The sequence below is a fragment of the Perognathus longimembris genome, chromosome 17 (genome assembly GCF_023159225.1).
Source record: "Perognathus longimembris pacificus isolate PPM17 chromosome 17, ASM2315922v1, whole genome shotgun sequence".
Classification (NCBI taxonomy): Eukaryota; Metazoa; Chordata; class Mammalia; order Rodentia; family Heteromyidae; genus Perognathus; species Perognathus longimembris.
Window position 1 is genome coordinate 19,543,865 of NC_063177.1, and position 26,579 is coordinate 19,570,443.

At 44.8% G+C, this 26,579-nt stretch overlaps 1 protein-coding gene across 2 annotated transcripts in view; it reads left to right on the forward strand.

The window, feature by feature from the left end:
- Positions 1–26,579, forward strand: part of Kiaa0100 (KIAA0100 ortholog) — a 36,203-nt gene continuing 9,624 nt past the window's right edge. The window contains exons 1-27 of one of the 2 annotated variants that reach the window (XM_048364925.1): positions 4–171; positions 936–1,065; positions 2,540–2,589; positions 2,872–3,019; positions 3,132–3,250; positions 3,474–3,534; positions 3,718–3,907; positions 4,465–4,588; positions 4,743–4,867; positions 5,080–5,147; positions 5,250–5,395; positions 6,447–6,565; positions 6,683–6,846; positions 6,996–7,254; positions 8,101–8,306; positions 9,825–10,917; positions 11,710–11,901; positions 12,043–12,245; positions 12,377–12,495; positions 12,617–12,837; positions 13,564–13,754; positions 13,876–13,975; positions 14,123–14,337; positions 17,332–17,626; positions 21,357–21,514; positions 22,838–23,044; positions 25,156–25,255. In XM_048364925.1, coding sequence (XP_048220882.1) covers positions 104–171; positions 936–1,065; positions 2,540–2,589; positions 2,872–3,019; positions 3,132–3,250; positions 3,474–3,534; positions 3,718–3,907; positions 4,465–4,588; positions 4,743–4,867; positions 5,080–5,147; positions 5,250–5,395; positions 6,447–6,565; positions 6,683–6,846; positions 6,996–7,254; positions 8,101–8,306; positions 9,825–10,917; positions 11,710–11,901; positions 12,043–12,245; positions 12,377–12,495; positions 12,617–12,837; positions 13,564–13,754; positions 13,876–13,975; positions 14,123–14,337; positions 17,332–17,626; positions 21,357–21,514; positions 22,838–23,044; positions 25,156–25,255 — 5,071 coding nt within the window. In that variant the 5' untranslated portion in view covers positions 4–103. Of the gene's footprint in view, positions 172–935; positions 1,066–2,539; positions 2,590–2,871; positions 3,020–3,131; positions 3,251–3,473; positions 3,535–3,717; positions 3,908–4,464; positions 4,589–4,742; positions 4,868–5,079; positions 5,148–5,249; positions 5,396–6,446; positions 6,566–6,682; positions 6,847–6,995; positions 7,255–8,100; positions 8,307–9,824; positions 10,918–11,709; positions 11,902–12,042; positions 12,246–12,376; positions 12,496–12,616; positions 12,838–13,563; positions 13,755–13,875; positions 13,976–14,122; positions 14,338–17,331; positions 17,627–21,356; positions 21,515–22,837; positions 23,045–25,155; positions 25,256–26,579 lie in introns of those variants that run through there. The other variant, XM_048364926.1, reaches the window with a different exon arrangement.

Sequence of the window (26,579 nt, forward strand, 5' to 3'; positions counted from 1 at the left end):
CTGCGCGCGCGGCTGGTTGACCCGCGGGCGGCGCTGCACGGTTCCGGCGTCCGGGCCCGGCATGGCGGGGACCGGGGCCAGGCCGGGCCGGACCCGGACCTAAATGCCTCTGCTTCTTTTCGCACTGTTGGTCTTGCTGCTGGTTGCGCTTATCGCCCTCTTCGTAGGCCGGTGAGGGGCTTCCTGCCACCGCAGTCGGGGGTGGGGGTGGGGATGGAGGAGCGGGGAGGGGAGGGGAGGCTGAGGAGGGGGCGCGCGCCGGTCATCCGGGTTGAGGTGGAGGGGGTGGGCCTCAGGCAGGGGCGCGCGACGAGGGGAGGGGGCGTGCGGTCAGGATGCCTGGAGGGATTCGATTGCGGGGAGACGGAAGCAGCGGGCGGGGCCCGAAGGAACGAGGAGACTAGGAATTGAATAGGATTGCGTGAAGAAGGGGCTTCTCTCGGCGGTCTGCTTTTCCTGCTCCTCGCCCCGTATGTCCCCTCCACCCAGCGCGAAGGGCACTTGCTGCCTCGCCCGAGGGAGCGAGGTCAGGAGAAGGACTGGCTGTCCGGGGCCGAGCGGCATTTGATCTGGCCGGGTGTGACCTCCCAGTGCCTTCTGGAGAACACCTGTCTGGAGGGTGGGAGCGGACACCGAGACCCTCCGGGGGGTGCAGTAGCCCATTTGACACGAGATTCCTATTAGGGTCCTTTTCTACCTAGGATGCCTAAGGATTTGAGGGATTGATTGTTTTTTTCCTCTGTCTTGGAGGGTGGGGTTTAGTTTGATCCAGCTACCAGGAAGTAAAGGCCTGGGGTTCTGATTAATGTAGATAAGATTGTGTGAACACCTTAAGAGACAAGATAAACGACTCCTTTGCCAGGCTGTCTGGACCTACGAGGTGAGTGAGAAGCCCTAATTGGGTGAGGGCCTTTAGAACTCGGATTTTTCTGCAGGTGGCTTGTGGTCAGGTTGGCCACCAGGTGGTGTCAGCGAAAGCTGCATGCTGAACTAAAGATCGGCTCCTTTCGCTTTTTTTGGATCCAGAATGTTAGTCTTAAGTTTCAGCAGCACCAGCAAACAGTGGTGAGTTCTGGGAATCTCTCCTTTGGCGTGTGTTGGGGGGGGGGGGGGGAAGGGTAGATTGATCCAGTTGAGATACAACTTGTGTTTGTTTTTGTTTTGAGAGATGGTCTTGCTTCTTAGTCTAGGCCTTCCCCCCTGTAATGTGCCAGGCAACCCAGGCTGACCTTGAATTTTCAGTCCTGCTTTAGTCGCTGGGTGCTGGAATTACAAGCTTGTGCTGCCATTTCCTGCTGAATTACAAGTTTTAATTCCTTTTTTTTTTCATCTCCTTGAGGGCATGCATCTCAAGCTCTCTACATTAATATCTTAAAAAAAATCTTTATTTGCCAACATGCATTAAATCCCTTTTTTGCATAACTGATTTTTTTTTTTTTTTGCCAGTTCTGGGGCTTGAACTCAGGGCCTGTGCACTGTCTTTGGCTTCTTTTTGCTCAAGACTAGCACTCTACCACAGCACTACTTCTGGCTTTTTTCTATATATGTGGTGCTGAGGAATCGAACCCAGGGCTTCATGTATATGAGGCAAGCACTTTACCACTAGGCCATATTCCCAGCCTTCATAACTGATTTTATTAATAAAAATGTGTGAAAAATCCTGTGGTTTACTTAGGTAACCCCATTCTTATTAATACTGGCTTGCTCAGATAATCTTAGGGCCAGTTGGGGAAAACTGGTATTAATGCAAGTTGATCACTGGTTGCCAGTGGCTCATGCCTGTAATCCTACTCAGGAGGCTGAGATCCAAGGATCAGGGTTCGAAGCCAGTCCAGGCAGGAAAATTTATGAGACTCTTAATTTCCAATTAAGCAAACCCTCTCCCTCGCAAAAAAACCCCACAACAACTGGAAATGGAGTGATTCAAGTGGTAGAACAGCACACTAGCACTGAGCTTAAGCCCCAGAACTGGCACAAAAAAAAAAAGGTTTATGGGAGACATGGAGACATGGCTCAAATGGTAGAGTGCCAGCCATAGTGGAACAATCTAAGTGATTGCAAAGGCCTTTGAGTTTAAGCCAGTACCATTACCCAGCACCAAAAAAGAAAAGATTATGGGAGGGAGGAGAGAAGGAAGGGATCAGAATGATGGAGGAAGTGGATTTGTTTAAAGTACACTTTGTACATGTATGTAAAGTCACAGTAATAAATATACTCTCATATCACAAATGCATGTTAATTCTGAATGCTTATAGGGCACAGAGTGTCCGGGGAACATAAGAAACAGCAGAAAGATAACCAGAAACAGAAAAGCTTACTGTACTAATTTAAGAGAGGAAATGGAGCAAGATACATAGTGCTGAGCAAAGAAACCAGTGGAAATAGAATGGAGCATATTTAGTAGGAGGGTGAACAAAACTTCCTGTTTCTGTGATCCAGAACCTTTTTCTTTTTCTTTTTCTTTTTTTTGCCATGTAAAGTTCATTGCTTACCCAGCAACTAGAATATACACTTTTCTTCCCCATTTTTTTTTTTTAAGGAAATTGATAACCTGTGGATTTCCAGCAAATTCCTTAGCCATGATCTGCCGTGAGTACCCTATATCCTCACTTTTCTCCTTGGGGAATAATTTGGGGTTGAGATTTGAAGAATGAGAGTTTTCTACAGAGACTTTTTAGCCCAAGGAAAGAGGTAGGTTTTTGGATACTTCATGTTAGTCTGAGTGTTGTTTTGTGAGATAAACTAACAATTTCTGAGACTGTCATTTGACCTCTTATTTCTTGGGAGATTGGGAGGATGATTGTGAGGTTTTGGAAGAGACTGCTATGGAAGGAATGGACCCAGTTACAGTAAGGTTTCTGTTCTGGACAGACACTATGTTGCCCTGTGCTTTGGAGAAGTACGCATCAGAACAGATCTACAGAAGGTTTCTGGCCTGTCTGCTCCCTTTTCTCAGAACACTGGGGTGGATCCAAAGTCATTGTCCTTCAGTCCATCCTTGTTGAAGATCTTCTGCCAAGTGAGACTGCTTCTATTAAGGGAGAAGATTTGGAATTGTGGGTGGATTTTTCTACTATTTGACAAGGGCATAATGCTAAGAGTGATACCTTATTATTGTTCATTTCTTCCAGCTATTTTCCATTCATGTAGATGCTATAAACATCATGGTTCTCAAGGTAGCTACCTCTGAGTCCCTGTGGCACATTCAGATCAGTAGAAGCAGATTTCTTTTGGATAGTGATGGGAAAAGGTAAGTACTGGGTAGAGAGGATCCTGGTAGTAGTGCCATTCTTGGAGTTGCTTCAGAGGAAATGGTTGTTAAGCTTCTTTATCAGAATGTTAAGTTCTCTGCAACAGGAGAGGCTAGGATTAGGTATTTTCACTTTTGTCCCTTCTTAGCAACAGGACTTGATTGAAGGTAGATGATGTGGAAAGGGGCCAAGTGCTCTTAGTGTTTTGTTTTTCTCTTGTAGGCTAATCTGTGAGGTGAGCTTATCTAAGATCAACAGCAAAGTTTTGAAGAGTGGTCAGCTGGTGAGTATGCTGTGGTTATTCTAATGGCTCCTTCTGCTTCCTCCTTAATATAATATAAAGGAGCTTAGGTCTTACATTCTACATTGTATGTCCCTATGGATTTTCCCCAAGGCAATATCCAATGTTCCAGACCATTGTGGTCAAACTTCCTGTATATAATTAAAAAATGAATCCTCCTTACAGGAGGACACCTGCCTAGTGGAGTTGTCACTGGCCTTGGACCTGTGTCTAAAGGTTGGCATTAGCAGTTGGCATCTAAAAGCTATTGCTGTAGGTGTGTGGACTCTTCATGCTGAGCTACATGAAGGACTCTTCCATAGTCAGCTACTGTGTCAAGGCTCAAGCCGACCATCCAAGCCTGTTTCCTGTTCAGGTAAAGCACCAATCATTAAACTTCTTGGCTGCCTTGTTCTCAGGAATTATTTTGGAAGAAAACCAAGTTTTATTACGCATATCAGTGTGAGTCATTGGTTACCATGGCCTTTGACTCTAAGGATAGAGGAAATAGGACATTTCCTTGAGCTAAGTGAATGCTCCATCATGAATTAGAGCTATATAGTGTATTATATATTCTTCTAAACTCTCGACATTTTGCAAATAAGGCAGTCTAGTTTAGGACAGTTAGCTTGGTAACTTGCTTGAGGTTATACAGCCAGTTAATAGTGAAAATAAGGTTTAAATTATTTAGACCTAAAGTCTACATTTTTTTCCGTTATACCAACCTACTCTAGGGAGTCTGGAGAGGGATAGAGTCTGGAGGGGGATATGGCACATGGATTTGTGGTACATTTGACTTGTGGACAGATTTACTTGGGCATTTGCTTAGCCTACATCATGTGGGAGGATTGGTTGAAGAGGGCAAGGCTTCTTAAAGGAATCGAGTGTTAAGAATTAATGGCTCTCGTGCTTGTTGCTTATTCATGTTTTCAGAGTTGACAGAAAACTTGGCTGAGCCAACTCTGCCTGGCCTATACCTCCTCCAGCTGCTGCCAGACCAAGTCAAAGTGAAGATGGAGAACACAAGTGTGGTGTTGTCTATGAATAGTCAAAAGAGGTGAGGTCTCGTGACACAGTGTGGACTGATGATGCAAGCTGTATGCTAAGATCTCTGCAATCTAGCAGCTGCACTGAGCTTTTTTATGTGGAGAAAGAAAGTAGGAATGGCATTCTATATCTTTCTGAGCCAGAATCTGTCCTTGGTTCACCAGGCACCTGACTTGGACACTGAAGGTCCTGCATTTCCTGTACCACCGTGATGAGGATCAACTGCCCCTTCGAAACTTCACGGCAAACTCAGATATGGCACAGATGAGCACTGAACTCCTACTAGAAGGTTCATGGATGGGGGTACTGGTACTGAGCATGATGTGACTAGGCACTCCCTTGATTCATGCTCCACGTGGTCTTCCTAACAGTATCAGTGTAACTAAGGAGAAAGGGAATGGAGAAAATAACCCTAGTTCATGAGTGTTGGTTTATTTTTGTCTCTGGCCCCCCCCCCCCTTTTTTTTTAACCTCCTGCCCTTCCTTTGTCCTCTGTTACAGATGGGTTATTGCTGTCCCAAAGTCGTCAACGGATTGTCTGCCTCAACTCTCTCAAGGCTAGTGTGCAGGTGTGCTGTGGTACCATGTATCTTACTTTCTATGTTCTTTCTGCATTGTTGCACTATGGCTAAAGAAGTAAAACCCAAACTCAGTTTGGTTCTCTGTTCCAGGTGACCACTATTGACTTCTCAGCCTCTCTAGTCCTGAACACTTGTATCATTCATTACCGGCACCAGGAATTTGCTCACTGGCTTCAAATGCTAGCACTGGAGACCCCAGGGTCTGCTTCATCTGTTCTTAAGCAGAGGAAAAAGAGGTCAGTTTTATTTTTATTTCTAGCCACCATTTTCTCAGGTGGATTCCCTTTTATCCAAAGCAGCATGTTGTGTTACATGTTTTTTGTGTGTGTTTTGTTTTTGTGGTATTGTGGGTTGATCCCAGGACCTCTTGGGTGCTAGGTAAGTCCTATGCACCCAGCTCTTAAATATATAGTTTGATTGTTCTTCCCCAAATCTTTTTTTTTTTTTGGCCAGTCCTGGGCCTTGGACTCAGGGCCTGAGCACTGTCCCTGGCTTCTTCCTGCTCAAGGCTAGCACTCTGCCACTTGAGCCACAGCGCCACTTCTGGCCGTTTTCTGTATATGTGGGGCTGGGGAATCGAACCTAGGGCCTTGTGTATCCGAGGCAGGCACTCTTGCCACTAGGCTATATCCCCAGCCCCTCAAATCTTAGTCTTAGAAGCAATCCTGTTTTATATGTGCCCCTGTCAGATTAGACTCCTTGATGGCAGAAAGCTGTCCTTTTTTGTGTGTGTCCTCACTTTCCACAGTGCCTTATAAAACAAACATTTGTTGAACTTAAATAATAAACAGTGTCTTGTCTTATATACCTTAGGTTACTGGGTGTCAGTGTTAGGTCTACAGACCTATCTTGCATTGTATTGCACAGAGGACTTAAGGTCCTTCCAACTTAGCAAAAGGCTGGAAATGGAAGCGTGGTTCAGTTGATAGAGCAGCAGCTATGAGTGAAAAAAACTGAGTAAGAATGTGAAGCTCTGAGTTCAAGCCCCAGTATTGTACTGGCACAAAAAAATAAGAGGGGGAAAAAGTACTGTTGTTTACTCTATTTGGCCATGGAAATGGCGATTTCATGTTGTTTAACCGCATGTTTTTCTGGGGTTCTGGCAGATTACTATTGTGATTAACAGCAATCTGACAAGCTTAGTCTTTTACTTTCTAGTTATAGTTCATTCTAAGAATCATAAAATATACATAATCACCACCTTGACTTGAGAACTTTGGGAATCTGTCCTTTGCTAGGAAGTTGCAATTACTTCTTATCAAACAATGATGTCTTGTTCCTGTGTAGAGTCTTCCCCCAGATTCTGGCTCCCATCATCTTTGGCACCTCCATCTCCAATGTCAACATTTCCATTCAGCTTGGAGATACACCACCTTTTGCCTTGGGATTCAATTCCATTTCTCTGGGTAAGACTCTGGGATGGAAAATAAATCAGAATTTGTTCATTAGTGGAGCTAGGCCTAATTGATGGCCACAGTGGTTCAGAGAAGTCCTCTTTCCCACCTTTTTTTTTTTTTTTCTAGATTACCAGCACCTCAGGCCACAAAGTATCCATCAACGGAGTGTCCTAACTGTGGATCACCTCTGTTGGCGTGTGGGCAGTGATTCCCACATTCAGCGGGCACCACATCCACCTAATATGCATGTTTGGGGTGAAGCACTTGTCCTGGACTCCTTCACACTACAGGTAGGTGGAGGCTTTGGTTGAGTAGGGGTACATATATGCCTGTCCTGACATACTTCAGAACATTGAATATTGTTTTGGAGTATGTGATAAATCAGAGTATGACAAAATTGTATCCACATGCATTCAGTGGAGTCCTGCTTCTTTCCTAGGGGAGCTATAATCAGCCTCTTGGCCTGTCCAGTACCCAATCAGATACCCTCTTTCTTGATTGTACCATCCGAGGACTTCAAGTAGAAGCTTCAGATACCTGTGCTCAATGTCTGTCTCGTATCTTATCTTTGATGAGTCCACAATCTGGGAAGTCAGCTGTCTCTAGGGAATCGTCATTGGGGGACTCTGTAACATTACTGTGGAAGGTGGACTTGAAGGTGGAGGATATGAATTTGTTTACTCTTTCTGCCCTGGTTGGTAAGTGGGACAAGAGGGTCTGTGCTGATTTGGATAAACTAAGTAGATTATGCTGTGCTGTTCAGTCTCCTCATTTGGATTTTTTTTTTGGCCAGTCCTGGGCCTTGGACTCAGGGCCTGAGCACTGTCCCTGGCTTCTTCCCGCTCAAGGCTAGCACTCTGCCACTTGAGCCACAGCGCCGCTTCTGGCCGTTTTCTGTATATGTGGTGCTGGGGAATCGAACCTAGGGCCTCGTGTATCCGAGGCAGGCACTCTTGCCACTAGGCTATATCCCCAGCCCTGGATTTTTTTTTTATATTGAAGTCCTGAGATACTGAAAAGTCCTGTAAAAAAGCTATTGGCCTTCTTGCTATTTTAAGGACTTAGGAAAAACACATTATCAAGTAAAACTAAGAAAATGAAACCTATGTCATTTTTTCCCCCCTTGAGGCAGGGTTTTTATATGGTCCAGTCTGGACTGGACTTTACTATGTAGCCCAGGCTTTCCTTGTTCCCTAGGCCAAAGTGTCTGAAGTACTAGGATTACAAGTATGCACCACCACACCTGGCTGCTGTGTGGCTTTTTGTTTTCTAGTATATTTAGTTCTAGGAAACAAATAATATATCTCTAGACAGTTTGTATAAATTAGGGAACTTCTTTGGTTTTGCTGGATACAGTTAAAGAGGGGAAAGGGAAAATTTCCCTAAGACATGAGAAGTAAGCTTAGGAAAGGTTTGGAAAGCAAAGATAATTAGAGTAAGGGGAATAAAGGAGAAGAGTGAGGAATAAGTAAGGAAGGAGAGTGAGGACAGTAGTTGCCATTTGAGAGCTGAGTACCAAAACTGATGTGGTTTCTGGATATTAGGTGCTTTGGAGGTACGACTGGACACATTGACTATTCTGGGCAGTGCTGAGACGTCCACTGTGGGAATTCAAGGGCTCGTTCTTGCCCTAGTGAAGTCAGTTACTGAGAAGATGCAGCCCTGTTGCAAGGCTCCTGACATCCCTGCTCCAGTACTCAGCCTCTCCATGCTCTCCCTTACCTATCACAGCAGCATCCGCTCTCTAGAGGTAATGTACCTGCCAGGAGGTGAGGTTCCGCAGAGTTTTCCTGCCATCTAGAGCCTTTCTCAGTGTTTATCTCATGTTGTGAAACTTAGGGGGAAAAAATAGCCCCACTTTTTTTTTTTTTTTTTTGGCCAGGACAGGGGTTTGAACTCAAGGATGACTCAAGCTCACTTCATCTGCTTATTCATTGCTCACAGCTGGCACTCTACCACTTGAGCCATACCTCTAGCCCATTTTTTTGGCTGGTTAATTGGAGGTGGAGTTTTGCGGACTCTTCTGTTTGGGCCGGCTTTAAATTGTTGATCCTTGGATCTCAGCCTCCTGAGTAGCTGGCATTATAGACACTTTTTACTGTGGAATTACAAATGTGTATGAAACTAAAGAGAATATTTAAACTCCAGTATTTACAACTTATGATCAACTGGTTTAAGCTACACTCCCTCTAGTCTGTTGTGCCCTAGGTTTGAGGGTAGAGATACCAGATATATACTTTTAACTATAAATAATTCAGTATAAATTTCTGAAAAATAGAGGCCTTTAAAAATAATTGGTGTTATTTTCTCGAAGTTTTGGCTGCTCAGAAGGCTAGAAGGGATCTGAAGATGGAGGCATTCACAATTTTTGAGAGGCTTTCCAGTATCTTTCTTCTCAGAGTACAATGGATGGGAGGTCTTTTTAGAGGAAGGTGGGCTTTTTTTCTTGCTTTGTCAGACTTCCTCTTCTTTTAGAAACTGAAGAGGTTCCTTTTTAGAGACAAGACTATGAGAGAACTTATCTGTTCTGAAATGTAAATTTTATTTGTCCATTTAGCTAGTTAGAACTATTTTCTTTTTTATTTATTTATTTATTTATTTATTTATTTATTTTTTGGCCAGTCCTGGGCTGTGAACTCAGGGCCTGAGCACTGTCCCTGGCTTCTTGTTTGCTCAAGGCTAGCACCCTGCCACTTGAGCCACAGTGCCACTTCTGGCCATTTTCTGTATATGTGGTGCTGGGGAATCGAATCCAGGGCCTCATGTATACGAGGCAAGCACTCTTGCCACTAGGCCATATTCCCAGCCCCTAGTTAGAACTATTTTCAAGCTGGGCAAAGATTCACTTTCTTCCTTGATGTACACTTTCACATGTCAGTTTCTGTCTTATGTGACAATTAAGTCAAGATGCAAACAGTTCATGGAACATTTCAAATTGCAGTGGTTACTAGAGAGTTTAATTGTGAGTGCCTGCTGGATATACTGTGGTAGATGCCGTAATAAATAAAACACATGGCTCCTACTCTTAGACAGTTTAGAATCCCATTGAGGAGAACTAAAAGTGTCAGTGCAAGGTAAGTGATAACTGTTAGCTCAGCATATTAGCACTCAGGGGAACCAAGCAAGGCAGTAATTAGTATGGTTAATTACAGGGTAGATTTGTGGATGGAGATGGTTCTTGAGCCAGTTGTACATGTATAATAATCCCTGCCATCTTTACTGTTCTGAGACATTGTGACTGATAAATTCTTTTTCTTGTACTCTAAAGGTTCAATGTGGAGCAGGACTGACCTTACTCTGGAGCCCCCAAGATCACATGTACCTGTACCAGCATGTTCTAGCTACCCTGCAGTGCCGAGACTTACTAAGAGCCACTCTGTTTCCCAAGATTGTCCCATCCCTTGAATTGGAGACTCCAAGAACCAATTCTGAGCCAGAAGATTGTCCCCCTGAGTCATCTCTACCTAGGCGACTGCTAAGCCTGACACTGGAAGTGAACACAGCTAAACTAACAGCTTTTGTAGCTGAAGATAGGTTCATTACTCTAGCTGCAGAGAGTGTGTCACTGAATCGGCATGGAGGTTCACTGCAAGCTTATTGCCCAGAGCTGGCTGCTGGCTTTGATGGTAATAGCATTTTCAACTTCAAGGAGGTGGAGGTGCAGTTGCTACCAGAGCTAGAGGAGATGATCCTCCACCGGAACCCCTTCCCTACACTGCAGACCCTCCGAAATCGTGTTTGGCTCCTCTCCCTTGGTTCAGTTTCAGTGGAGTTCCCTTATCAGTATGACTTCTCTCGAACTCTGGATGAGGCCGTGGGAGTGCAGAAGTGGCTTAAGGGGCTCCATCAAGGGACTCGCATTTGGGCCTCTCCAAGCCCAGCCTCACTCCCACCTGATCTACTCCTGAAGGTTCAGCACTTCTCGTGGGTTTTTCTGGATGACATTTTTGAGGTGAAACTTCACGATAACTATGAACTGATGAAGGATGAAAGTAAAGAAAGTGCCAAAAGACTGCAGCTGCTGGATGCCAAAGTGGCTGCCCTTCGGAAGCAACATGGAGAGTTATTGCCGGCTCGAAAAATTGAGGAGCTCTATGTCTCTTTGGAACGCAAAAACATTGAAATCTACATCCAGCGTTCCCGCCGTCTCTATGGCAACACACCCATGCGCCGAGCACTGCTCACTTGGAGCCTGGCAGGGCTAGAACTGGTGGCTCTGGCAGATGCCTCTTTCCATGGACCTGAGCGTGTGCTAGAGCAGGTTCGAGAGCTTGATCCAGGAAGCCCTTTTCCTGCTGAAGGAATAGATCTTGTCATTCAGTGGTGTCGCATGCTCAAATGCAGTGTTAAGACCTTCCTGGGTAAGTAGTGCTTTCCTTATTTGTGGTGCCTGCTGTTGGTGATTCCAAACAAGATAAGTTTATATTAGGAATTGTGGCTCTTTTGAGGTGGATGGAGTGGGCTAGATAGGCTCCCTTTCCCTTTCTTTGTTCCTGAGTTTGATCCTGAAATTGCTTTGCTGACATAAAGAGACAACTAGAACAGTCTTTTATTTATTTTTTTGCCAGTCCTGGGGCTTGGATGCAGGACCTGAGCACTTTCCCTGGCTTCTTTTTGCTCAAGGCTAGCACTCTACCACTTGAGCCACAGCACCACATCTGGCCTTTTCTATATATATGGTGCTGAGGAATCGAACTCAGGGCTTCATGTATACGAGGCAAGCACTCTTGCCACTAGGCCATATCCCCAGCCCAACAGTCTTATTTTTTTCTCAAGGCTGGCACTCAAGGCTAGCCACGGCACCACTTCTGATTTTCTGGTGGTTAGTTGAAGATAAGAGTCTCATGGACTTTCCTGCCCAGGCTGGCTTTGAACCATATCCTCCGATTTCAGTATCCTGAGAAGCTAGCATTATAGACATGAGCCACCAGTGCCTATCTTTGAACAGTTATCTCTAAGGTTATTGTGGCTCTTGCATCTGTGCCCTTTACCACCTTCTCCAGGGTCTCTATGACCTTCTTTACAAAGCTTTAGTACTTACCCACTCACAGTTCATCTCTGAACATGGATGGGTTAAAGTGGCAAGGAAAAACAGTGCCTGAGAATGCTAAGACAATTCCTGAATAGCCATTGTATATTCCCTATAACAACAGTTCGGATCAGAGACTATCCAAGGTACCTGTTTGAGATTCGTGATTGGCGGCTTATGGGTCGACTTGTGGGCACTGAGCAGAGTGGTCAAACTTGCTCCCGTCGACGTCAGATCCTGCACTTGGGGCTCCCATGGGGTAATGTGGCAGTAGAGAGGAATATGCCACCACTCAAGTTCTACCATGACTTTCACTGTGAGTAGAAGGGAGAGTTGGTTTGGCTGAGGGACATTTGTGGTGGCTGAGGTGGGAGGTAAGTGGAAACCTTTTGGGGTGAAGGAGAGAGATGGGAGTGAACTTGTGTAATAACCTGTTGCCTTTGTTTCTCTATCCCAGCGGAAATCTTTCAGTACACAGTGGTATGGGGCCCATGCTGGGATCCAGCCTGGACACTAATTGGCCATTGTGTGGACCTCTTGACCAAGCCCTCAGCTGACCCCAGTCCACCTTTGCCCTGGTGGGACAAGAGCCGCCTTCTCTTTCATGGGGACTGGCGCATGGACATTGAGCAGGCAAACCTGCATCAGCTGGCCACTGAGGTGAGTTGTCCCATAGAGTCATTTTCTTATTAGGATGATGATATGATTGGGGCCTGTATAGCATTCAGGGGAATAAGAGAAAGATCCTGATTTCTACCTATACCTCACCATGTTTTTGGGGATGGTTATAGGATCCATATAATACAACTGAAAACATGCACTGGGAATGGAGCCACCTTTCTTTTCATTGGAAACCTGGTCAGTTTGTGTTCAAAGGTGACTTGGATGTCAACGTGAGAACAGCCTCTAAGTGAGTGAAATGAAGGGTGGAGCCTCAACAGAGTGGGAGACTCAGGGTGGAGGGAGAGGGGAAGACCCAAGGGGAAGTAAGTGACCAGGTCACTGAGGGCTGGGGCTCCGTTGTGAGGCAGGTATGACGACTGCTGCTTCCTTCACCTGCCTGACCTCTACATGATGCTGGACCTGCAGTGGCTGTGCCATGGGAACCCTCAAGATCACCACAGTGTCACTCTGAGGGCCCCAGAGTTCCTGCCCGAGGTGCCCTTGGGCCAGCTCCATGACTCCTACCGGGCCTTTCGCTCTGAGAACCTCAATCTCTCCATCAAGATGGATCTGACTCGGCACAGCGGGAGTGAGGCTTGGGCCTGGGGTAATGGGGAGGAAGGGCTTGAAGGATGGGCTTGGACACTGACGATTTACTTCAGCATGAAGGAAAGAGAGGGAACACGAAGGCCAGAGGAGAATTTGGTTGTCTTTTTTTCCCCTAGAGGTGTAATATCTTTTTGGACTGCTATACCAATATCATAAGTTGGGTGGCTACTGAACAACAGACATTTGATTCTTACATTCTGGAGTCTGGAATGTTCAAGATCAAGGTTCTAATAGGTTCAATCTGGTATGGCACCTTTTTGTTGTATATTCACATAGTAAAAAGGAAGCCATGCACTCTCTTGGGCTTCATATATAATGTCATTTTTGAGGTTTCTGCCCTTATGACCTAATCACCTCAAAAAAGTCCTCCTTTTGTGTATCTGTGTATACTCATCCTGGGGCTTGAACTCAGGGCCTGGTCACTGTTCCTGAGCTTTTTTGCTCAAGCCTGGCTCTCTACTACTTGAATCATTGCTCCATTTCCAGAAATCCCACTTAATACCTTCAACAGTACCTTTCCAACATGAAAATTTGAGGGGTACAAACATTCAGACTATAGCAGAAGGTGAAGCTCCTTGCTGTGGGTAGTGACTATGAAACAAAGTGGGTGGGCTTTAAGCCTCTAAAACCTGAAGCTAGGGAAAGAAAAACTTAGCTTCACTTGTATGTTCTACCACAGCTAAGATGTGTATGTTTCCCTTTCCAGCAATATCTCAGCCCCGAATTCTGCTATATAGTAGTACTCTGCGCTGGATGCAAAACTTCTGGGCAACTTGGACTAGTGTCACAAGACCTATCTGTAGGGGGAAGCTCTTCAATAACTTGAAACCTAGCAAGAAAAAGCTTGGCCAGCACTACAAGCAGCTTTCCTTTACTGCACTTTTTCCTCAGTTGCAGGTCAGGCTCTTGTCATCTTAACTTTTGTCCCCCTTCCCTGGTTTACCTATTTTCTTCTAACCATATTCCTTAATCATTCTTCCCTCCATCCTTTCTTTATTCTTATGATACCTTGCTGCAGGTACATTATTGGGCTTCCTTTGCCCAGCAACGGGGCATCCAGATTGAGTGTAGTCAGGGCCATGTCTTCACTCGGGGGACTCAGCGGCTTATTCCTCAAGGTAAGATGGGTCTTCCCCTTCATATTCTTCTGGCTTGTTCCTTATCTTTCCCCTCTCTCTAGTCCATTTCCTTCCTCTGTAACTTCCTCTGTAACAACATCATCCTTTCATACTTCTCTGCATGGACTCTGTGCTTCCTTCCCACAGCAGGCACAGTGATGCGGCGCCTCATCTCTGACTGGAGTGTGACTCAGATGGTGAGTGACCTAAGTCAGGTGACTGTTCACCTGATGGCCTCGCCCTCTGAAGAGAATGCTGATCACTGCCTTGATCCCTTGGTAACAAAGACTCACCTGCTAAGCCTGTCTTCCCTCACCTACCAACGACACAGCAATCGACACAGCAGTCGCATGGCTGAGGAGGTATTAACTTATAGTCTCTACTACCTCAGTTACTTTTAAGATCTTTCTTTGCTTGGACAAAATATAGACTACTGAAGGCTGCTAGTATGGTCAGGTTCTAGTGGGGCCTGCCTGTCTATCTTGCAGGTGGCTGCCCTCCATCCACAAATGGCACAAGGGGTAGGGGAAGGATAAGGAGTGCAAATGTGTGCACAGGTTCCGGTGTCTTTTATAAGAGCATTAATCTGAGCTGGGCACTGGTGGCTCATACCTGTAATCTTCCCTATTCAAGAGGCTAAGAGCTGAGGATCATGATTCAGAGCCAGTCTGGGCAAGAAAGTCCATAAGACTGAAACAAAACCTGAAAGTAGATCTGTGGCTTAAATGGTGTAGCCTTGAACAGCAACAACAACAAAGCTGGGGGATGCGCCTAGATTCTTGAGTTCAAGCCCCAGGCAACACAAAAAACAACAAAAAGAGCACTAATTTTATCATGAGGGCCCCATCCTCTTGTTCTCATTTAGACCTAATTACATTGGGAATTAGAGCTTGGACATGAATTCAGGGACACACAATTCAGACCATATTTTAGGCTAAGTTCTTAACTATATTCCAAGTATGTATGTCATTAATTTATGATATACTCATTTTGTTTAGTTATATGGTGTCCGTCTTTCTTTCTTTCTTTTTTTTTTGGCCGTCCTGGGGCTTGGACTCAGGGCCTGAGCACTGTCACTAGCTTCTTTTTGCTCAATGCTAGCACTCTGCCACTTGAGCCACAGCACCACTTCTGGCCATTTTCTGTATATGTGGTGCTGGGGAATTGAACCCAGGGCCTCATGTATACGAGGCAAGCTCTCTTGCCACTAGGCCATATCCCCAGCCCCCGGTGTCCTCATTTCAATAGGGTTTCACTGTGCCACCCAGGCTGACCTCAAATTTGAGATCTTCCTGCCTTAATATCATGAATACTGGTATTACAGGTGTGTACTACTACCATTTCCAGCTACTGCTGCCATGCTAGCTAGATCTTTCTTTGAAAATTCCCAGGCTGGGGTTGTAGCTCAGTGGTAGAATCCTTGTCCAGCATGTATAATGAATTTAGTCTCTTAACATACATACACCCACCATACCCACCAACCCCCAAAATTCCTTTTCTCATTCTCCTTTAACAATTTTTTCCCCATCTAGTACTAAGAATTGAACCCAGGGCCTTTTGCATGTTAAGTAACTAGCACCTCATTTAGGGCTGACTTTCTTCAATTAGAGAAAGACTTTAAATTGAATTTTTTTTTATGTTTTTATATTACCTACTTTTTTTTTTTTTGTACTTGAAATTGAACTCTAAAGGTCTCCTGTTTTCACCTATTTCTTTTTTTTTTTTTTTGGCCAGTTCTGGGGCTTGGACTCAGGGCCTGAGCACTGTCCCTGGCTTCTTTTTGCTCAAGGCTAGCACTCTGCCACTTGAGCCACAGCGCCTCTTCTGGCCATTTTCTGTATATGTGGTGCTGGGGAATCGAACCCAGGGCCTCATGTATATGAGGCAGGCACTCTTGCCACTAGGCCATATCCCCAGCCCCTCACCTATTTCTTCCTTTGTTTTTTTTTGTCGGTTCTAGGGCTCAAACTGGACCTGGGTGCTGTCCCTAAGTTCGTTTCTGCTCAAGGCTAACACTCTATCACTTGAGCCACAGCACTACTTCCAGCTTTTTCTGTGATTAATTGGAGATAAGAGTCTCACGGACATTCCTGCCTGGGCTGGCTTTGAACCTTGTGTGATCCTCAGATCTCACCCTCCTGAGTAGCTAGACTTACGTGAGCCACTAGTGTCAAGCTATTTATGTTCTTATGACAGAGTGTTATTACGTATATATTCCAGGCTGGCTTTGAACTCTCAATTCTGCTTCAGCCTCTTGAGTGCTAGTGTTACTAGCTTGGTACCATGATAACCAGCTTAATTTAAAATTCTGTCATTTAGCTAGGTGGTGGATCCTAGCTACTCAGGATACTGAGATCTGAGGATCATGCTTCAAAGCCAGTCCAGAAGTTCAAGACTTTTATCTCCAATTAACCACAAAAAGTTGAAAGTTGGGCTGGGAATGTGGCTTGGTGGTAGAGTGCTTGCCTAGCATGCATAAAGCCATGGGTTTGATTCCTCAGTACCACATAAACATAAAAAGCTGGAAGTGGTGCTGTGGATCAAGTGGTATAATGCTAGTCTTGAGCTAAAGAAGTTCAGGGACAGTGTCCAGGCCCTGAGTTCAAGCAAAAAAAAAAAATCTGAAAGTAGAGCTGTGGCTTAAGCCATAGAGAGCACTAGCTTTGAGAATAAAGGGATAGGGCCCAAGCCCTGAGTTCAAGCCCAATACCAGCAAAAAAATAAAACAAAGTTAGAATGCTATATAATATACCAACTAAGGCTGCTTAGTTTTTCTTCTCCAGGATTTTTCTGAATCCTCCAGTACAGATTTCTTTCTTTCTTTTCTTTTTCTGGCAGTCCTGGGGCTTGAACTCAGGGCTTGAAAGGGCTTGGGCACGCACTGTCCCTGAGCCTCTTTGTGCTTAAGGCTAGTGCTCTACCACTTAAGCCACAGCACCACTTCTGGCGTTTTCTGTTTATGTGGTGCTGAGGAATGGAACCCAGGGCTTCATGCATGCTAGGCAAGCACTCTACTGCTAAGCCTCAGATTTCTTATTTTTTTTTTAATTTTTATTTTTGGCCAGTCCTGGGGCTTGGACTCAGGGCCTGAGCACTGTCCCTGGCTTCTTTTTGCTTAAGGCTAGCACTCTGCCGCTTGAGCCACAGCGCCACTTCTGGCCATTTTCTGTATATGTGGTGCTGGGGAATCGAACCCAGGGCCTCATGTATATGAGGCAGGCACTCTTGCCACTAGGCCATATCCCCAGCCCCCTCAGATTTCTTATTTAAGAAGCTTGTCTCTTCCCATCCAGAGTACAGAAGCAATGGTCGGAATGTTTGTCCATGTTTTGCTGAGGTTCTTTTCTGTTTCTTAGGAGCTCCCTACTCGAGATGGAGATCCTGCCTTTCATACACACCAGCTGTACTTGGTAGATTTACGAATTTCCTGGACAACTGCCAACCGAGACATTGCTTTTGGATTGTATGATGGCTACAAAAAGGCTGCTGTACTCAAACGTAATCTCTCTACTGAAGCCCTAAAGGGCTTAAAGATTGACCCTCTGATGTCAGCCAAAAAACCAAAGCGAGGTGTTCAAACTAGTGACCCAGTCCCACCTCATGTCAACACTCCTAACTTCAGTGGATGCCCTGACAAGGGCTCATCAGGAGGTAAGCTGCAGTAGACAAGATTCTATGGGTTTGGGTTTAGAACATGGATATGGGTTTGGATAAACAGGTATTTTTTGTTTGTTTGTTTATTTTTTCCCAGTCCTTGTGCTTGAACTTAGGTCCTGAGCACTGTCCCTGGCTTTATGTGGTGCTGAGGAATTGAACCCAAGGTTTCATGTATGAGACAAGTACTTTGCCACTAGGCCATATTCCCAGCTCCCAGGCATGAGTTTTAAGAAGGGTTTGAGGGGCTGGGAAAGAGAGCTGGAGTGAAAATAGGATAAGTAGAATTGTTTCATGTTTTTGTTTTGTTTTTATAGTACAGTATAAAACCCAGGTCCTTGTAAATAGTACTAGGTGAATGCTCTACAACTGAGCTATACCACTGGCCCTCTTTCTTATTTCAAAAATTAATATGTTTAGCCAACAAATATTTATTAAGTACTTATGCACAAAGCATTGCCCTGAGTACAGTGAGGGATGAAAAAATGTAAGGACTGGGAATGTGGCTTAGTGGTAGAGTGCTTGCCTAGAATATACGAAGCCCTGGGTTGGATTCCTCAGCACCACATAAACAGAAAAAGCTGGAAGTGGTGCTGTGGTTCAAGTGAGCAAAAGGAAGCCAGGGACAGTCCCCAGGCCCTGAGTTCAAGCCCCAGGACTGGCAAAAAAAAAAGGTAAAACATTGTACTTGCTTCAATGACTTTCTTAGCTCTGGATAAGCTAAGATTAGTTCACACAATTACTGTTCATTCATTCATAGATTGATTTTAGTTTTACTTAGGGCCAGTAATGTATAAGATGTGACTATAGGGGTAATAAGTATGACTAGAAATGTACTCATTACCTTACATAAGTACATCACTTGACAATAAAATTGAACAGAGTAAAAAGGGACAAATGGCACAAGAAAGAAATGAAAGAATATGACAGTTGTTCCTGGCTGAAATGAAGGAGGGAATGTGATTAGGGAATGATTTATGGAGGAAGTAGCATTTGAACTGGACCTTGGAAAGGGCTTAGAATGGTTTGAACCATATAGAGAAATGAGAAGCAAGGGTAATTCTTGTAGAGGGAATAACCTAAGTAGAAGTGTAGTTAGGAAAACTCAGTATGTTTAAAGGAGAGTGAACAGTGTGTTTTGATAGGCACAAAAAGTAAGTAAAGGAGAAGAGTGAGAATTCTGGAAAGGGAAGATGGAGTTAGACCACTGAAGACCTTTCTTATAGGGCTAAAGAGTTTGGGTCCTTACTCAACAGGGAACAGTAAACTGCTGAAAGTTGTTTTTCCTCCCTTCCTTCCTTGGTCCTAGGGCTTGAATTCAGGGCCTAGGTGCTGTTCCTTAGCTTTTTTGCTGAAGGTTAGTACTATACCATTTTGAGCCACAGCTCTACTTCTGGTTTTCTGGTGGTTAGTTGGAGTCTCAGGGACTTTCCTGCTTGGGCAGGCTTTGAACTATGATCCTCAGATCCCAGTCTCCTGAGTAGCTAGGATTACAGGCAATGAGCCACCTGTGCCAGCTGTTTTTCTTGTTTATTTTTGTACTGGGGTTTGAATAAAAACTCAGGGCCTCCTGCTTACTCAGCTTGCTTGTTCACTTGAGCTTCTCCTCCAGGTCAACTTTTTTTACTGGTTATTTTGGAGATAAAGCCTTAGGGACTTTACTTGTCAAGGCTGGTTTCAAACCACAATTTGCCACATCTCAGATCATAGGTATTAGCCACTGGTACCCAGCTCTACTGGAAGTTTTTGTTTTGTTTTGTTTTTTCTCAATCCTGGGGCTTGGGACTCAGGGCCTGAGCACTGTCCCTGGCTTCTTTTTGCTCAAGGCTAGCACTCTACCACTTGAGCCACAGCGCCACTTCTAGCTTTTTCTGTATATGTGCTACTGAGGAATTGAACCCAGAGCTTCATGCATGCAAGGCAAGCACTCTACCGCTAAGCCATATTTCCAGACCATCTACTGGAAGTTTTTGAATAGATGTGTGTCATTAGTTTTACTTTTAGAAAGATACATCTGGCAGTGGTGTATAGGAGGACTGGAGGGGAAGAAACTGGAGGTATGGAGATAAATTAGGAAACTATTATGGTGTCTCACTGGAGGCATCAAGCGTTGAAACAGGTAGAGTCAGAGAATGGAGACAGGATGAACAGAAATGTTATTATGTACTTAGGAGAATGTCTCTTGATTGGTAGGATGAATTAAAGCAGGGGGAAAATGATAACTATTAAAGTTTTGAGTCTGGTGACTGATAAGATGTTTACAGTAATGTAGAAATAGAGTTGGATTAAGCAGATCTGGAGAGGTACAGTTTATATGTGCTGAATTTGTGGCAGTAGTAGGATGTCTAGATGAGTCTAACAAATAGTTTGAAGAAAAGGTCATAACAGCCATTCAGGAGGTCAAGGGAGGAGGATTTTGCTTTTGAGGCCAGCCTAGACTACATAATGAATTTAAGGCCAGTCTAATAAACATAATGGTACCCTGTCTCAAAAAAACAAGGATTGCCCCTTGCTAGTGGCTCATGTCTATAATCCTAGCTCCTAAGGAGGCTGAGACCTAGAGGATCAAGGTTCAAAACCAGTGTGGACAGTAAAGTCCTAGAGACTCTTCAATTAATCAGCAAAATGTGAGACTGAAGATGTAGCTTAAGTGGTAGAGCACTAGCCACAAGCAATAAAAGCCAAGTAAGAATGCAAGGCTCGATGCCAGACACCTCTGTCTCATGCCTGTAACCCTAGCTACTCAGGAGGCTGAGATCTGAGGATCATGATTTGAAGCCAGCCTGGGCAGGACAGTCATGAGACTCATCTCCAGTTAACCACCAAAAATGCTGTAAGTGGAGGTGTGGGACAAGTGATAAAAGGCTATCCTGGAACACAAAAGCTCAGGGACAGTGTTCAGGCCCTGAATTCAACCCCCAGGACCAGCATCAAAAGAATGAAATAAATGAGGTGATCCTGGTTTTGCCTAAGAGACAAAATATTGTCTCTTTTTCTGACACTGAATCTGTTAAAGGGAAAATAACGTACCAATTCTAACTTTACCTTTGGAGCTCGAAGGTGGGAAGGAGTGGATTGGACTAGAGTTCCAAGAGGGAAGGTTGTATCCTAACTCTTACCTAGCCAGAGAAAGTAAGCAAATCAGTTTGGCCTTGTATATGTCCTTTCACTTTCTTTTTTTTTTGCCAGTCCTGGGCCTTGGACTCAGGGCCTGAGCACCATCCCTGGCTTCTTCCTGCTCAAGGCTAGCACTCTGCCACCTGAGCCACAGTGCCCCTTCTGGCCGTTTTCTATATATGTGGTGCTGGTGAATCGAACTGAGAGCTTCATGTGTAGGAGGCAAGCACTCTTGCCACTAGGCCATATTCCCAGCCCCCACTTTCACTTTCTTTTAAAAAATTGTTTGTTTATTTATTGTCAACATGAAGTACAGAGAGTTTACAGTTTCATACGTAAGGCAGTGAGTACATTTCTTTTTTTTTTTTTTGCCAGTTCTGGGGCTTGGGACTCAGGGCCTGAGCACTGTCCCTGGCTTCTTTTTGCTCAAGGCTAGCACTCTACCTCTTGAGCCACAGCGCCACTTCCGGCTTTTTCTGTTTATGTGGTGCTGAGGAATGGAACCCAGGGCTTCATGCATGCTAGGCAAGCACTCTACCACTAAGCCATATTCTCAGCCCTCCTTTCACTTTCAAACTGTGACCTTTCTCATGTCCTGTTTCTTCCATAGGTGCTTACATGTTACAGAAGCTGATTGAAGAGACAGATAGGTTTGTGGTATTCACAGAGGAGGAGTCGGGTATGAGTGATCAATTGTGTGGCATTGCTGCCTGCCAGACGGATGACATATACAACCGAAACTGCCTTATTGAGCTGGTCAACTGCCAGGTACCTTTTTACAGAGTACCCCGGTATTGGTAAATCATTATCATATTACTTATCCTACCTACCCCCTCTCCTTTCTGTTCGGTCTCCCCCCCACCCCTACCCCCCATCCCCGGTTGTGGGACTTAAACTCTGGGCCTGGGTGCTGTCCCTGAGCTCTACCACTTAGAGCCACAGCTCTGGGTTTTCTGGTGAGTAATTGGAGATAAGAGTCTCACAGACTTTCCTACCCAGGTTGGCTTTGAACTGTGATCCTCAGATCTCAGCCCCCTGAATAGGATTACAGATGTGAGCCACCAGTGCCTGGCTCCCTCTTTTTTTTTTAATGCCAGTCCTGGGGCTCGAATTCAAGGCCTAGGAGCTGTCCTTAATTAACCTTTCACTCAAGGCTAGTGCTCTACCACTTAAGCCACTGCTTCACTTCGTGTGTGTGTGTGTGTGTGTGTGTGTGTGTGTGTGTGTGTGTGTGTGTGTGTGTGGTTTTAGTGGATATAAGAGTCTCACAAACTTTCCTGCCGAGGCTGGCTTTAAATTGTGATCCTCAGATTTCAGCTTCCTGAGTAGCTAGGATAACTGGTGTGAGCTACCAGTGCCTAACCCTCCTCCCTTTTTTTTTTTTTTTGGCCAGTCCTGGGCCTTGGACTCAGGGCCTGAGCACTGTCCCTGGCTTCTTCCCGCTCAAGGCTAGCACTCTGCCACGTGAGCCACAGCGCCACTTCTGGCCGTTTTTTCTGTATATGTGGTGCTGGGGAATCGAACCTAGGGCCTCGTGTATCCGAGGCAGGCACTCTTGCCACTAGGCTATATCCCCAGCCCATCCTCCTCCCTTTTTTGACATAAGGTTCTGCTATGTAGCTGAAGCTTATCTCAGATTTCTTTTTTTTGGCCAGTCCTGGGCCTTGGTCTCAGGGCCTGAGCACTGTCCCTGGCTTCTTTTTTGCTCAAAACTAGCACTCTGCCACTTGAGCCACAGCGCCACTTCTGACCATTTTCTATATATGTGGTGCTGGGGAATCGAACCCAGGGCTTCATGTATATGAGGCAAGCACTCTTGCCACTAGGCCATATTCCTAGCCCTCAGATTTCTTGAGTACTGGGTTAATAGATGTGAGCCACCACTCCAAGTGCTCCTCCTCTAAAGAATGGGTGGATAGAGCACCAAAAATATTTACATTCCCACAGTTACATAATCATTTCCATGTCCAAAAGCCAGTGAAATTTATTCAGTAAACCAGAATTAGAACCAGCTGCCACAATTGATAATGTACTTTCATTAGGCTTCTCATCTTCATTGGTGGCTTAACTCTGTTTCTATATCTTGCATAGATGGTTCTTCGAGGAGCAGAGACAGAAGGTTGTGTCATTGTGTCAGCTGCCAAAGCCCAGCTACTGCAGTGCCAACACCATCCAGCTTGGTATGGTGATACATTGAAGCAAAAGACATCATGGACTTGCCTCTTAGATGGCATGCAATACTTCGCTACCACTGAAAGCAGCCCTACGGAGCAGGACGGCCGACAACTCTGGCTAGAGGTTAGCAGAACTTGGGAGACTTGTTAAATCCCTACTTTTCTATAGTTACTCCTTCTACCAGAACAGCTGGAAGACTTACTAATAGTATGTGTTGCTTTAATTACATATTGAATGTTGGTAGTTCTCTCTGTGCTGTGAGCACATAATATATAGTTTTTGATCTCATGATACTGGGAAGCATTAGAATAAAATGGATTGGGACTGTTTCACTGTTTTATGCCTGCCCTGGGGGTGGAACTTGGGTCCTGGGCTCTATCCCTGAGCTTCTTTTGCTCAAAGCTAGCACTCTACCACTTGAACCACAGTTCCACTTCTGGCTTTTTTGGTAGTTGAGTGGAGATAAGAGTTTTGCGCCTTTCCTGCCTGGACTGGCTTCGAATTGCAATCCTCAGATCTTAGCCTCCTGAGTAGGTAGGATTACAGGTGTGAGCCGCCAGTGTCCAGCTTAGCATGCATAAGGTCCTGGATTCAATCTTTACCACCACACACATGAAAAATAAAATTACTGCCCATGCAGAAGTTTGTAGAATGTATTATATGGTGTCTTCTATGGTATGCTTCTTTTATGCATCCCATCTTTTTAATAGCTGATATCCTCCCCCCCTTTTTTGTGTGAGGCTATAGCAGTAGAATGGCATGTCCTTAGCATGCATCAGACAGACTTTTAGTTCTTGCCTTTCCTATGTAACTTTTTGTGAATTGGCTGATTTGCCATTCTGAAACCTGCACTTACTGGTATGATCTTTTCATGTCTTTCACTCTATTACTTGATCTGACTTCATTTAGCTTGGCAGAGAATAAAAAAAGAACTCATTCTCCTTCCCCCAAGACAACAGGGTCAGAATTATTTTCTATATGGAAACACAAGAAGATGCAAGATGGGTGGGAAAGTTATTCAGAATTTTATTTTTTGGCTAGTCCTGGGGCTTTGACTTTGGGCCTGAGTACTGTCCCTGGCTTCTTTTTGCTCAAGGCTAGCATTCTCCCTCTTGAGCCATACAGCACCACCTCCAGCTTTTTCTGTTTATGTGGTGCTGAGGAATCGAACCCAGGCCTTCATGCATGGTAGGCAAGCACTCTACCACTAAGCCACATTACCAGCCCTCCATTTTCAGTTTTTTTTTTTTTTTGGCCAGTCCTGGGCCTTGGACTCAGGGCCTGAGCACTGTCCCTGGCTTCTTCCCGCTCAAGGCTAGCACTCTGCCACTTGAGCTACAGCGCCGCTTCTGGCCGTTTTCTGTATATGTGGTGCTGGGGAATCGAACCTAGGGCCTCGTGTATCCGAGGCAGGCACTCTTGCCACTAGGCTATATCCCCAGCCCCATTTTCAGTTTTTGGTGGTTACTTAGAGATAAGAGTCTTAGGGCTGGAATATGGGCTATTGGCAAAAGTGCTTGCCTTGTATACATGAAGCCTTGGGTTCAATTCCCCAGCATCACATGTATAGAAAATGGCCAGAAGTGGCGCTCTGGCTCAAGTGGCCAAGTGCTAGCCTTGAGCAAAAAGAAGCCAGGGACAGTGCTCAGGCCCTGAGTCCAAGGCCCAGGACTGGCAACAAAAAGAAAAAAAAAATTAAAAGTTCTAAAAGAAAAAGAGAGAGAGATAAGAGTCTTGTGCCCTTTCCTGCCAAGGCTGGCATTGAACTATGATCTTCAGAGCTCAGACTCCTGAGTAGCTAGGATTACAAGTGTGAGCTAGTCATGAGTTTCTTAACAGTGAGGATACACTCTGAGAAATGTGTTGGTAGGCAGTTTTGGCTCTGTAAATATCGCAGAGTAGGGGGTAGGGGAGAGAGGGGAATGAGGGAGGAGGTAACACACTACAAGAAATGTACCTAAGGCCTAACGTATGAAACTGTCACCTCTCTGTACATGACTTTGACAATAAATAAGAAAAAAAATATTGCACAGTAGTTTTACAAGATTTACCAAGATGGTTCTGTTATCAGTAGATGATGAGAGTCTTATGGGACTACCATCATATATGCAGTTTGTCATTGAAGCATCGTCCCATGGCACATGACTCTGAAACATGGAGATCTGTGATCTGATTGGGCAAGATAAGGCACTGTTTTCCTAAAAGTCAAAGATGCCTGCATCTCTTGTCTTTAGGTCAAGAATATTGAGGAGCACCGACAGCGTAATCTGGACTCAGTGCAAGAGCTGATGGAGAGCGGACAGGCAGTGGGAGGCATGGTTACCACAACCACAGGTCAGCTCTCTCCCCTCCACATGATTTGGAGTAGATATATATTTGAAAAGGGCCTCATTTACTTACCTATTCCTTGCTTTTCTTTTTTTTTTTTTTTTTGCCAGTCCTGGAGCTTGAACTCAGGGCCTGAGCACTGTCCCTGGCTTCTTTTTTGCTCAAGGCTAGCACTCTGCCACTTGAGCCACAGCGCCACTTCTGGCGTTTTTCTACATATGTGGTGCTGAGGAATCGAACCCAGGGCTTCATGCATACAAGTCAAGCACTCTTGCCACTAGGCCATATTCCCAGCCCTCTGTGCTTTTTATTTTTTTCCTCCCTTGAGGTGCTGGGGATTGATCTAAGGGCCTTGCACATACTAGACAAGTACTTTTCTTCTTAGATATATACCAAGCCTATTTGTTAGTTTTTTGGTTTCTTTTTTTTGGCCAGTTTTGGAGCTTGAACTCAGGTCCTAAATGCTAACCTTTTTTTTTCTTCTTTTTTGCCAGTCCTGGGGCTTGAATTATAAAGGCCTGGGTGCTGTCCCTGAGATTCATTTTGCTCAAGGCTAATGCTACAGCGCCACTTGTGGCTTTCTGGTGGTTAACTGGAGATAAGAGTCTCATAGACTTTCCTACCTTGCTGGCTCTGAACTGAGATTCTCAGATCTCAGCCTCCTGAGTAGCTAGGATTACAGGTGTGAACCACCAGTGTCCAGCTCTGAGCTAGCCCAAGGGTAGTGCTCTATTGCTTGAGCTGCTCCTCCACTTCTGGAATTTTAGTAGTTAATTGGATGGATTTTCCTGCCCAGGCTGATTCTCAGCCATTATCAGTGCCTAGCTTTAGCCTGACTGACTAATTTACCCTTTAGTTTTTTTTGTTTTTTAGCAGTACTAGGGTTTGGACTCAGGGTCTCTTACTTACTAGGGCCTCTTACTAGGATGATACTCTATCTTTTTAGCTGAATACTCAATCCTTTTTCCTTCGGTTACTTTTTGGAAAGGGTCTTCATTTTTGCCTGGGCCCAGCAATGGATAGGGATCGTGACCCTCTTGTCTATACTTTCCATGTAGCCAGGATTACAGACACATTACCACACCCAACTTATTGTCAAGATGGAAGTCTTGTTAACTTTTTTTTTTAACATGATTTAAGAGGTTTAATATTTTATTTATTTTCTTACTTTCTGCAAACCTGTTGCTTCATTGTATAAAAATAGCACCAGCAAATGCAGTGCATTATAAAATGGAGCTAGAATTCTTCATCTGAGGTTGTCCAACAAGCACTTTCCTCCACTCCCAGTTACTTCAAATGGCAAGGTCATTGGGTCATTCCAAATCCAGAG